This window comes from Bos taurus, chromosome 13, assembly GCF_002263795.3.
Source record: "Bos taurus isolate L1 Dominette 01449 registration number 42190680 breed Hereford chromosome 13, ARS-UCD2.0, whole genome shotgun sequence".
NCBI lineage: Eukaryota > Metazoa > Chordata > Mammalia > Artiodactyla > Bovidae > Bos > Bos taurus.
In genome coordinates this window covers 56,599,260-56,611,776 of record NC_037340.1, presented here as the reverse complement: position 1 = coordinate 56,611,776, position 12,517 = coordinate 56,599,260, and the positions used below count along the sequence as shown (strand labels likewise).

The 12,517-nt window shown below is 46.3% G+C and overlaps 2 protein-coding genes across 3 annotated transcripts; one reads left to right on the top strand and one right to left on the bottom strand.

Moving 5' to 3' along the window:
- Positions 1-356: 356 nt before the first annotated feature.
- On the bottom strand, positions 357-3,838 carry PPP1R3D (protein phosphatase 1 regulatory subunit 3D). The gene has a single exon (XM_005214936.5). It carries the CDS (start codon positions 3,401-3,403, stop codon positions 2,504-2,506), a length of 900 nt encoding a protein of 299 aa, XP_005214993.1. The 5' UTR covers positions 3,404-3,838; the 3' UTR covers positions 357-2,503.
- Positions 3,425-12,138, top strand: FAM217B (family with sequence similarity 217 member B). Of its 2 annotated transcripts, none has more exons than XM_005214938.5 (4): positions 3,425-3,942; positions 5,497-5,608; positions 5,716-5,801; positions 7,839-12,138. In XM_005214938.5, exons 1-4 carry the CDS (start codon positions 3,425-3,427, stop codon positions 8,986-8,988), a joined length of 1,866 nt encoding a protein of 621 aa, XP_005214995.3. In that variant the 3' UTR covers positions 8,989-12,138. The 2 variants fall into 2 exon arrangements, with proteins under 2 accessions (XP_005214995.3, XP_005214994.2); XM_005214937.5 differs by having other exon boundaries at positions 3,917-3,947.
- The last annotated feature ends 379 nt before the right edge of the window (positions 12,139-12,517 follow it).

Here is a 12,517-nt window from a genome sequence, read left to right as displayed (position 1 = left end):
AGTGACAGTCATCATGGCTGGGGGTGGTGAAGATACTCATGTAGTTATTCCTACATGGGCTTCAATAAGCAGTAAGATGAAGTACAGTAACTATTCCATCCCCTGTGTTTTCCTAGAGCTTTCTTCCTATGTAATACTGACCTGGCATAAAAGGATGCATCTCAGTTTCTCAAAGATACACATGACTGTGCTGCTGAAGCCCAGATGCCATCATAAAATGCATTTATTTATATTGGCAAGATACTAAATGTGACAGCATTCTAGGAAGGATAAGACATGTGAAATGTCTTAATCAACACATTTCTAAAGGCTTGTTTCACACTAATCAGGCCACAAGAAAAACACACTTCAACAACTTGTGCACATATACTTTAATAGTGAGGCTTAGGTGAAGTCATCTTAAATGGCAGGAATTAAAATATGTTTGGAGAGACCCAACAATTGCACAGGTTACAACAAAACTTGAATATCCAGGCTATGTCACTGTGTTTTCAGGCCTGAAAATCTCCTTAAGCTGTCCCAAAGCTTCTTTATTAACTAGGCAGGCATATTTAAGCTTTAAAGTTTTTAATTCAAAGGCACATGGAGGTTCTTTTAATATTTAAGATATAACATTTACTACATATTCTGTGACCACACCTTTTTGGGCAAATGACCTTTACACAGATTAGAAGATTCTCCACGTGCCTTTACATAGCAATATATTTGCCAGCTCTTGCTCATATGTGAACACCCTGGACAACTGCTTTGCATACTGGGCTAGGATCCAGGGCATAGTGGCCGAGGCCCTCATGGGCTTGGAAATGCGACCAGGCTTCTTTGCCTCTTGCATGTCAATGGAGTACATAGTGCTAACCGCCAGTGATTGTTCAATTCAGTCACAATGTTTTAAATCAGAGTTCCATATTCTTAGACCAGTACCAAAAAGCCATCCTTGTTGCTGGAATTTTTTAAAACACTGAAGTTGCCATTATAAAAAAAGAAATTGGTTAAAAGGCAAAATGCATCCTTTGCATACTTATTTGACAAACGGTAACAAGCATTCAAATATTTAGAGTTAATTCACTGGTAACAGCTATTACAAGATTTATCACACTGGCTTCAGCTCTTGGAAACCAGCTTCCCAAGTTGGAGACCACATCTACCTTAGTTGGGTTTTCACACCTCTGTGTTAGCACCTGCTGTCAGACCACCACCAGCACCAAGAGAAATAGCCCCTTGCTAAGAGTTTTAAGTTGTTGTGGCACTCTGCAGGAGACAATGGCCTTGAATTCTTGGTTGGAAAATTAAAAATTAAAAAAGCATTTAACATTTTAAAATTGGAAAACAAGTCCAGACAAGGTTACAAAGTTATCTATCTGAAGGCACAAAGATGAAAGTTGGCAGGTAGTTGATAAAACCAGGCATATACAAATACAGCTTAAAACAATTAAAATGTATAAGTATTTGTGTATTGTTTTTCCTCCAGTCTTGTTGTTGCTGAAAATACCTGCTAGTTCCACTTGATAATGTGACTTCTGAATGATGACTGCTGGAACCCTGGACACTTAAGAAGACATCAAGAGAGTCACCATAACCGTCAAAAAGGTAACTGCAAAGGGCACTGTTGCCCAAATTCCACAGAGTTGCCTGAAAACTGAAATAACTTAAGGCAGAATTTCTTTAAATACTTAGGTAGCTCAAACCTAAACAGAGTGGCCTGATAAAGTGCAGATACACAATTATCAAACATGTACAATAAAATACATAAAGTGCAAAGAAACACTGCAGAAGGGGCTGTTTTGCAAACTAAAAGTTCTAAGTGTTTTCCTGCTTGGCAGTTGCTGATGGAGGAGACACAGCCTAATGGGGCAGCCTGAACTCCCAGGAATGATTGTATGATGACCGAAGAGGCATCAATTTCTTGCCTATTAATAGTTTCCCCGCTGTTAGAAGCCTACAGACATTGGCATGCAAATGTGACTTCAGGTTTTCCTTGTCCCAGGGCAGGAATGCTTCAAGGGACCATGATGGGGGTCACAGCATATACATTCGGTTTACAGTGGGCACACACACACAAGAATGACTTTTTTTTTTAGCTTATTGAATTCAGAATGTTCCCAAGAAGGCATCGGCTAAGGGTAAAAGGTTTCAACATCGCAGTGATGATAAATAAGAGCTATATTCACAGAGACGCGATCAGGACACATGCAAAAGCCACAGGCTTTCCCAGTGAAGGGTGCAGGCCTTTCCAAAACCACCTGCCTGGGCCTTCTTCATAGGGCCAACTCACTGGTGCATCTACTCACCCAGCACCCCACCCAGCACATGACACAGCCCAGCCTTCTGGCATCGGAGGCCACGGTTTAGACCAAGTGAGCCAGACGTTTCAAGTAAAAGACAGCATAGGCGGGCCACAGCGAGCACACCTTGCAGCTGCGGGAAGCAAGGTCCGACGGCCCCGGCTTGGGGGTCGGGTGTGAGGCAGGGCCACCTCCCAGACGCGCGAGCCCCGCCAGGAAGTTCAGATAAAGTGGATCCAGCTCTCCTCGCACTCCCCGCGCGGCATGTGCAGTGCGTGGTTGCGGCACGTGAGACTGTAGTCGCGGCCATCGTTGTTGTCCCAGTGCTCGGCTCCGGCAACACGGTAGCGCAGCGCAAAGTGCACGCGGGAGCCGAGCTCCAGCAGGAAGGGCGGCACCGGGAAGCCGAAGGCGAAGACGTCCTCGGAGCCCCCGGAGCCTGCCGGCCCGCGCCACCGCGCCGCCACTTCGTGCGCGCTGCGCCAGTCTGAGAAGGTGTAGCGCACGGCCACCTGCTTCTCGAAGGCCACGTTGCGCACGCGCACCGTGCCGCTGATGCCCAGGTCCGAGCAGGTGACGCGCTCCAGGCACACGAGCTGGCGCCCCAGGCGCTCGCCGAAGTCCGGGGCCTCGACGGGAGGCGGGAAGTCGGGCACCAGGCATTGCAGAGTGAACTCCAGGTCCTGGCTGCTACAGCACAGGTCCGAGTTGATGGCGAGTCGCGACAGCACGTGCAGCGGCACGGACGGGTCTTCGCCCGCATTAAACACCTTGACCTGCGCCAGCTCCAGGCCCAGCGCGTCAGCGAAGCGCACGCGGTGCTGCCGGCTGCAGCCGGGTCGGCACGCAGCGCCCGGAGCGCCCGCGCCCTTCTGGCGGCGCTCCGGCGAGCTGGGCAGCGAGCGCGCCCGCCGCAGGATGATGGGCCGTAGGTGGGGGTCGCAGCCGGACGGCGCAGGCGGCGGCGGCGGCGCGCTGCCCGGACTCCCCGGGGGCCGGCAGGGCCGCGGCTCCCGGGCCGCGCCGCCGTCCAGGTCAGAGAGGCAGCTGAGGCTCCGCGGGGCGGGCTTCCGGAACCCAACGGTGGCGGGGAGGACCGCCGAGCCCGGGCCTCCGGACATGGCCCGGCCGACTGTCGAGAGATGAGGAGGCGGAACCGAAGGGCGGTCTCCCTCCCGACCCTGCGTCCGCTCCTTTGGTGTCCCGGGACGTGCTCAGCGACCCTGGGGAGGGTCCGCTGCAACCGCCGGTGCAGAGGACGCAGTGGGCCGGCTGCGCGCTCCCCACGTCCGCCACCTGGTCCCTCGAGTCCTCCCCCTGGTTTTCCGCTTTGGGCAAGGAAAAAAAAAAAAAAAGCTGGTTTCCAGGACAAATGCTTGCTCGCGCGGACGCTCCTCGGGGCCGCAGCGGAGCGCAGGGTGGCGGCGGCGGCCTTGGGCTTCCTCCGGGTGCGGGGAAGGGAGTGTCCGCCCAGGGGCCCCGCCCAGCGGCCCCTTCCCGGCCGCGCGTTACTCACCCGGCCGCGACTTGTCGGAGCAACTTCCCGGCGAGCCTCCGCCCCGCCCCTCGTGACGCGGCCGGCGCGGACTCCCGCCGCCCAGCGCAGCCGTCTGCCTCCCGCCCAGCCCCGCGTCACGTGTCCTCCGCGGCCGCGAAACAGGTCTGGTCAGTGTCTGTCTGCGTCCGGCTGGCCGGCGCGCGGATCGGTCCCAGATCGGTGTCTGCTCGCGCGGAGGACCCGGAGCGTGCACGCTGCGGTCACCGGATTTCTGGGCTAATGCGGGCGGGGGAGGGACGCGCCACTCGGCCTGCCCGGGAGCCGGTCCCCGGCTCATTTTAAGCCTCGAGGGTAGCCAGCTCTCTGGACGTTTGCGCTGCAACACGGACCCTAGGCCAGACCGTGGGAGCCTGGCTGCGTAGACGCGAAGCGTCGTGTCCCCGCATCACCCACAATGCTTTGCCGCGGGGACCGCTGGCCCTCTCCCTGGGGGGTGGGGAGGGGGCGGCGCTGCTGCTACTACTGTCTCCACAGAGGCTCCAAACCGGAGGAGAGGAAGATATGAGAACAAGGGTTAAGACCCTGTGACAAATGATAAGGCTGCCCTTAAGCAGCCTCTGGCGCTTGGGACCCATTTTTGTAGGCAGAATCCAGACTTTTAGCTTTGTTCCCGAACCTTCGGGGAAACCAGAGCTTGCTTTCTGCATCTTTAGGGACCCTGCAGGCTGTCACCTCTCCTCTCTCAGTAACTTTGTCCAGAAAACACCACAGCCCAGGGTGTAAAGCCTGCCAGGTGAAATGAAGTGGAGAAGATGGGAGTGCACTTTCTAGAGAGTTCTAGAGAGTTCTAGAGTGTTCCTGTACAATCCAGAGGGACAAGGCAGCAGGAAAACCAGACTAATGAAGGGGGTTGGTGAAGAACTTTTCTACATCTGAAACGAATCGAGCAGTTGATTATGGTCTCATTCATTCATTGTAAGGGCCTGCATGTGATTTTCCTGCTCATCATACTTACACAGACCAAAATGGCATACATGCTTATTTTGAAACATAGCAGAGTTTTAGGAAGGAAATAAAAATGTATAATCCCAACTCTTCCATTTTTTCAGAGGCAGGGGATTTTATGGAAGAAAGAAGATTCACATTCGAATGGGGCAGTTTTAGTAGGCCACTCAAGAGGGGAGAAGCAGCCTTGGGTGGTACCAGTCAACAAAATGTCACAGAGAGAGAACACTGTGTGATATGTATTATACTGATAAAGTTTTCATGGACTGATGTGATAGTGAAGGCAGGAGGCCTGAAAGGGGGCCTTTCCAATAGCGTTCAAGCTCCATGAGAGTAGGATAGGTATCTAACCCTGCTGTTTTCTAGGCACTCTGTTTGTGGAAGGAAGGAATGAATGAGAATGGACACAGGAACTTTGGAGTAACAGCCAAACTTAATTAGTCCCACAGATGTCCTGTATGTGCATGCAGGTGTATGTGTGTGTGTGTGTATGGGGAGAGAGATGAAATCCATTTATAGTAGTGTGATCTTGTATCTAATACCCACTGTGAAAAACAAAAATAGATTAAACCATAAATAGAAGGCAATATTCCCCCATTCAAACTTTTTATACAATTTGAATATTTAAGAACAAAAAAGTGAAAAGCAACATGATAAGGGTGATAGGGTGTTTGCAGTTGGTACTTACCAACACTGTTTTGTTGCTTCTAGTTCCGGTGGTAAGGCACCCTGCCCGAATATTAGAGGAGGAAAGAAGTCACTTCCCCTGCTGTCGGCATCTTCCAACAGATTGAGCAAGAATATTTCAAGCACTACAGAAAAGGTAATGTAAACTTAAGTAAAATCTCATTTAGATTTGTTCCGGTTTTTCACGTTTCTTGTTTGTGTGTGTGTTTAGGGTATTTATTAACTGTATGTCTTTCTCTTTAGACAGTCTATCCAACCCTAAATGATGATCAGCCATGTGACTGTTTCAAGAAAGGGAATAGGGTGAATGAATCTTATCAGAAAACCAGGTAAATAGTTTTTCATGTAATTACTTTATCTAGCAAAGGGAACAGTAGCTCAGTTCTCCAGATTGATATGTGTGGTTGGGAGAAAAATATGTCTGTAGACCTAAGTATATACACGATATTTCTTGTCTGACAGAAATGGTTTTAAACATTACTAGTTTAGCGCCCCACTCCAGTACTCTTGCCTGGAAAGTCCCATGGATAGGGGAGCCTGGTGGGCTGCAGTCCATGGGGTCGCTAAGAGTCGGACACGACTGAGCGACTTCGCTTTTACTTTTCACTTTCATGCATTGGAGAAGGAAATGGCAACCCACTCCAGTGTCCTTGCTTGGAGAATCCCAGAGACAGAGGCTCCTGGTGGGAGGCCGTCTCTGGGGTCGCACAGAGTCGGACACGACTGGAGCGGCTTAGCAGCAGCAGCAGCGTAGAACTGGTGGAGAAGGAAATGGCAACCCACTCCAGTGTTCTTGCCTGGAGATTCTCAGGGACGGGGGAGCCTGGTGGGCTGCCGTCTATGGGGTCCCACAGAGTCGGACACAACTGAAGCAACTTAGCAGCAGCAGCAGCAACAGCAGCATTTGGTAAAAATTCTAGGAGGTCATGATTCTTGCACTGTTAGCAGAATCCACAATTTTGGGTAATCATCTTTCTATGTTTGTTTCCTTTTCTATAAAAAGGATACTAGTAATAACTTTTATGGATGCACATAGACAGCTAGAGGTAAAGAAAGGTTTTAACAATGTTGGTTATGAGTTCTAAATCATGGCAATTACTGTATCCATTTCTTCATTTTTTTCAACATTTATTGAACACATGTTATGCTGCTGGCAATGATTTAACCTCCTCCATGTTTATTAAGAGGTGGCACATTTTCAAGTAATTGCTTATTGTGGTGGAGACCTCCAGCAAATGAACCTCTGAGGTTTCCACAAAGCATGTTTACCATCTTTTTTTTTTTTTTTTAAACCACACCAGCCTGATGTTGCTGAGTATTATTCATCTTGGTAAAGTGCACTGTTCTTGGTAAATAAGTTGAAAAGAAAATATTTTCACCTCTGATATGAGATGCTGCCTCAGAAATAAATTAGAGGAAGAATCAGTTGCCCTGCTAGTAATGTGTACAGTACTCATGAGATCTGCCTCCCCACCATTCAAAGGGCAGTATTAACAAGGCCCTACTGCAGAGCACGGGGAGCTGTGTTCAAAAATATCTCAGGATAAACCATAGTGGAAAATAATATTTAAAAATAAAGAATGTATATGTATGTATAACTGAATCACCTGGTTGTGCACCAAAAACTAACACAGCAGTGAAAATCAACTATACTTCAATTTTTAAAAATGATAAAATTTTAAAGAAAAAAAATAGCATGTAAGCCTTTTAAAAAATTTATATTGTGTTATAAGGCATTGTGTGATTTTATTACTATCCCCCTAAACACTGTTTTCCCTAGTGTGTTTTCTATTTGAAGATACTCTGACACTTTAATAAGATTTTGGCTTAAGGTGTAGGTTGTATATGCTACAGTTTTCCTTAGGATATTTGCTGGCTCAGAGTTACCACCAACCAGCAATTAAGTTCTGTAAAATATGTATTTTACATCCTGTCCACATTTAATTTAAACTAGGCATATAAAAGAAAGGTGTGGATTTTACTTGTTTGTGTTATTAAACACTGCTCATCATTAACAACAGACTGAGTGTTCTGCAAGAGATATTTTTCAAAGTACACACAATGGGTTTAAGATGATAATATAAGTACTTTATGAAATGTTAATGTTTTTCTTAAAAGCTAATATTTGATGCAAAATGAATCCATGCATTTACTTATGGCACCTGCTTTATATTAATATTATTTCCTAAATAGAGTATCAAGTGGAAAACCGTCCTGTAATTTGCGAGTTTAGAGACCTCAAATATTCTAACCCGTTGTCATACCTGAAGTGTACAACTAGAGGCTTCTTTTGATTACTTTCTTAAAATCATCAGAAGGCCAGTTTGTGTCACATGGACTAAGAATTGCAATTTTATTTCCTGCAGCAATATGAATGCAGGCCCATCTCGGACTAAAGTACAACATCCCAAGAATTCCAGAAAAAGACAGAGTAAACCCCAAGTCCCCCACATTTCTTCCCAGCTGAAAAGCAGTCTCAGAGGAGGTGTCCCCCAACCAACTGAGGATAAGCTGAAGGAAAGCATTTCCCCAGAAGGAAACCCCGAAAGGAGCCCCCTCGGCCCCAGGTATCACGGGCTCTCAGGGAACAAGCTGTTTCTGGACTTTGAGTCCATGAAAATCATCAAAGAAGATGATGAGGAGGAGGACAGTGCCAGTGACCTCTCTGATTCAGAAAGGATCGCCATCCCCCCATCCCCCCTCACGCCTCCTGATCTTCACCTTCGAGCGGAAGAGATTGACCCGGTTCACTTCGACCTGCACCCAGGGCAGGGCCCCACCTGGCCTGAATACTGTTACCCCGACTTCCTCCCACCCCCGTGCAACTCCTGGGACCTGCGGGACATGGCCATGCTCCTGCACTCCGAGCGTAGGACAGAGGCTGTGCCCAAAACCGGGGGGCTCCTGGGCAAGTACATCGATAGGCTCGTCCAGCTCGAGTGGCTGCAAATCCAGACTATCCAGTGCGAGAAAGGCAAGGTGGCCAAAGGGAGGCCTCCCACTGGGACCTCGGGGGCCCTGAAGAGCCCTGGGAGAAGCAAGCTGATGCCCAGCGCTCTGTCCAGGCCTCACCAGGAAGGGCCTCTGAAGTCAGGCCCTTCACGAAAGAAAGACATGCTCTGCAAGGAAGTCCATCCATTCTGTTACACTGGTGAGGCTTCCCCCAGACCTCTTGATGTGCTGAGCAGTAGCCGATTATGTTCTCAGAAGCAAACCCCGGAGGTGCAGACAGAGAAGAAGAAAAAGAAATCCAACAAGAGCCCCAGGCTGCAGCCCTGGGACTTATCCTGCGGGGACGGTGGCCCCAAGATCGAGAGCAATGGGAACCTCCGCGCACCCCGGCCGCCAGCCATGATCCTGGATCCCACAGACGGCTGCAGGGCTGCCCGGGCACCAGCACACACAGGTCTTAAGAAGAAGGGAAACGTGAGTCACTGTGCTCATGCCACAATATCCAGCGAGAAAAAGCTCAAAACGAATGGAGGAAAGCAAAATACGTACAAATTTAAGAAATAACTGAGATGATGAGTTGGAAGAACCTGCAGATGACTCAGTATTAAAGCTCTTCCAAAAGTTCCCCTCCAGTGAATTGTTAGAGACTTCAGGTTTACTGAAGGGGTGGACAGTTCTTTAGTCCACCCACCCTCACCTCCACCCCGGCTACACAGGGTTGTTTTCAAAAAAAGAAGTCTTTAGGTAATCATACTTTGTTTTGACAGTCTTAGGCAAACTTGAGGTAAACATCAGCCAAAGTCTGTGCCACAGAAAGAAATAAAACCACTGCTCTCTAGAGGGACTTGAGTGAACTCCACTTCTGAAATCTCAGCCACAGCATATGTGAGTTAGTGGGTACGGCTTCAAACAGTAGAGAATCCTGAGTATCTGAGACAGGGCTCTCTGCGCCCTGGCCCTAAAGGATTCAAACAAATGTTCTGGCTCTTTCACCCAGGGGAAGCTTGGGCCCTTCCTCAACAGCATCTATTTTGAGCAAAGTCATTTATCACTAAGTTTCCTGCTCTTGGGAGACAGTAGAATCTAGGGCTTTCATGCGTTTTCCCTAACATGGGTTTTGTTTTGTTTTTAAGAAGGCCTTTTAGAGGTGGTGTGAAGTCAATTTTTTGTATTCTGTCAGCATGCAGACTTCATCCCAGTGGAGGTTGGTGGGTCTAAGCGTGGTTGTTGGCAAGTGGTGGGAGGAAGAATGAAATGTTGACACCTGGAATTTCTGGCAGGTGGTGTCTCTGAAGAGGTGCCACAGGTAAACCACCTTTTAGAGTTTGCAAACGCAGGGCCTATAATCAGACAGATACACACGGAACCACTTTGAGTGGAACCCTTATTACATTCCTGATTTGGGACCTGGCCCCTCTCTGTTGTAAAATGATAATCTGTCCTTATTTGCAAGAGCAGGACTTTATAATTTTGCTTTATAATCTCGTGGGGGGAGCATGACTGAAGTTACTGAATGAATGTCTTCACATCCTTACATGGCCCTGTGGCTTCATGAGCTTCCTAAATGCTTCTTATTTAACTGCTGTTAAGTCACAAAGATAGAAGGCAGGAGGAGAAGGGGATGACAGAGAATGAGATGGTTGGATGGCATCACTGACTCGATGGACATGAGTTTGAGCAAGCTCCGGGAGTTGGTGATGGACAGGGAAGCCTGGTGTGCTGCAGTCCATGGGGTCACAAAGAGTTGGACACAACTGAGCAACTGAACTGAACTGAAGTCACATCTACTTGTCCCTATGGTTGTGTGAGGAGATTGCTCTTGATATTATTGTAGAAATCTTTAAAACGTTTGGTTGACAATTCTTGATGTACAGTATGTTTTAATGACTATAGCTGATTTTATTCCTTCAAATGATTCTTCTAGTTTTCTTTATATATATGTTTGTTTTTAATCTTTGGGGCAAATGAAAAACTTGGCACATTTCATTTGAAAATATTTACCAACTGGCAGACTTTTCACCCAACAATTCAATGTCATCCAAGTCACTGTTTAAGTTACCATAAAGACAGGATGCATTTATACATAATTAAAATAATAGGCCAAAATTGAATATTAAGATGCCATATGAAAATCTGATCTTAATCATATTAAACAACAAAAATGTTGATGGTAGTCCTTTTCTTTTAAGACTTTATTTCCCGATTCCCTCTTATATTCTTTCTTCCTCACACTGCCCTACTGGAGAAAGCACTGGTTACAGTAAGATTAAGATCTTTTTTTAAGATTAAGGCCTTTTTATAAATGAACAAAAGATGTATATCTGGCCAGCATCAGTTCTGTGGTTCACGATTATACTGTAACATTTGTACTCAGTGTAAGTATGGTATTTTGAAAATATAGTGTTATTTATAACTTTTCCTTCCTGTGGTTCCTGAGCATTCACCCACATGTCCTTCAACGGCCCTGCTTCTGTGAGCACTGATAGGCGAGTCCTGTCTACACCCCACTCATGATTTCTTTTTCTGCTAGATGTTCATTCAACTCTGTATGAAGTTTCAGGGCCAATAAATCTCTGTAAGCATGTTACACACACATGTATGATCCTGATATTAATCCCAATAGAAACCCAGGGTTTCTGCTGAGCTGCTGCCTCTCGCAGTAGCACACCTGTGCAGGAGATCTGGACGGTGACATGGTTCACCTTTCCTGGCCTCGTGTATGTCTGAGCTGATTAAGAAATGTTGAGTTAACACCTCGGATGTTAAATTTCTCGGATGTTCCTTGCTCTTTGACTTGGTTGCTTAATTCGGAAGCATAGTTATAATGTCACGTTAGGACAGTTTGAAAAGCCTGAAAAAGTGGCTTTGCTTGTTTACTTTTTTGCCTCTGGTTGGTAATTGTGATTGGCTCAGAGCTCCTAAGGAATGTAGGTTCATTACAGAGCAGAAGCACACTTCTGTGATTTCTGATGCGCACATCTTAATGCACTAAATGCTGCAGATAAAAATCTTGCCACTTGAGCAGGCCACATTACAGAGTTGAGTTGTGAACTCATTCAGTCCATGAGATCGAAGCCATGGAATCTTGTGACATGAGTCACTGTATTCCTAAGTAGTGCCTGTCATTTCTGTGCAGTTGTTTACATACATGTTGCACTTAAATCAATTAAAGAAACCAATAAAATGGTAGCAAAAAAAAAAACTCCAAAGTTTAGAAAAAGTGCTAAGAATTGTTGCAGGCTTGGAATCAGGGGGAAAAGTTGTAAAAACTGCAAAAGTGAACTACAAAAATATATCAATATTAGCTACAATTGTTTAGGTTGCGACTGTTTCTCCTTAATGACTATAAACTGACTGAAAGTTTGTAACTCAACTGGGATAGCATGGGATTGGCAACCTATGACAAAAAAGATGGGGGGAGAGGGTATCACTCATGTGTAGTTGTTCTTGGGCCTATTTGGTTAGTTTCCAGAGAGAAGAATTTCTACCATTCATGTTTAAATATCACCTATTTCCTCTTTCCTTTGTGCTCATTTACAAGAATAGTAAAACAAAAATATAAATTTCTTGGTACTGTATTTCAAGGTAATAAGCAGTATTTATTATTTATTCATGAACATGTACAGAGCACCATTCAAAATGCAGCATGTTTGTTATTTGCTATGCAATTATTATATGCTTGGTTTTGTATATAATAAAACAATACACAAAGGCTTTTGTGAATCTGGGCTTTTTCCTTCCTTGAGATCAATTGAACATCGGGAAAACACTATGTGGATTTTTCTGGTATGGTTTTGATTTACTTTTTATGCAGTTCTATTTCAGAGTTTGTCTTCGTTCTCCATGATTAGTTCAAAATCTGCTGAGGGGGAAATTCTGTCCCAATTACTATCTTAATTCTGAGCAGCAGACATGACAACAGGACTAGACACATGTGAGGAAGATTCCTGGCTGCACCTTTCCTGAGTCCCTCTTATTATCCCCAAGGGTGGTTAGGGACACAGATGGAAATTCAATAAAATTAATATGTTAGAAGTAAATTGCATTTTAATGTACATGTCCAGAAATGAGCCATGTGTCTTTCGAGGGGGTC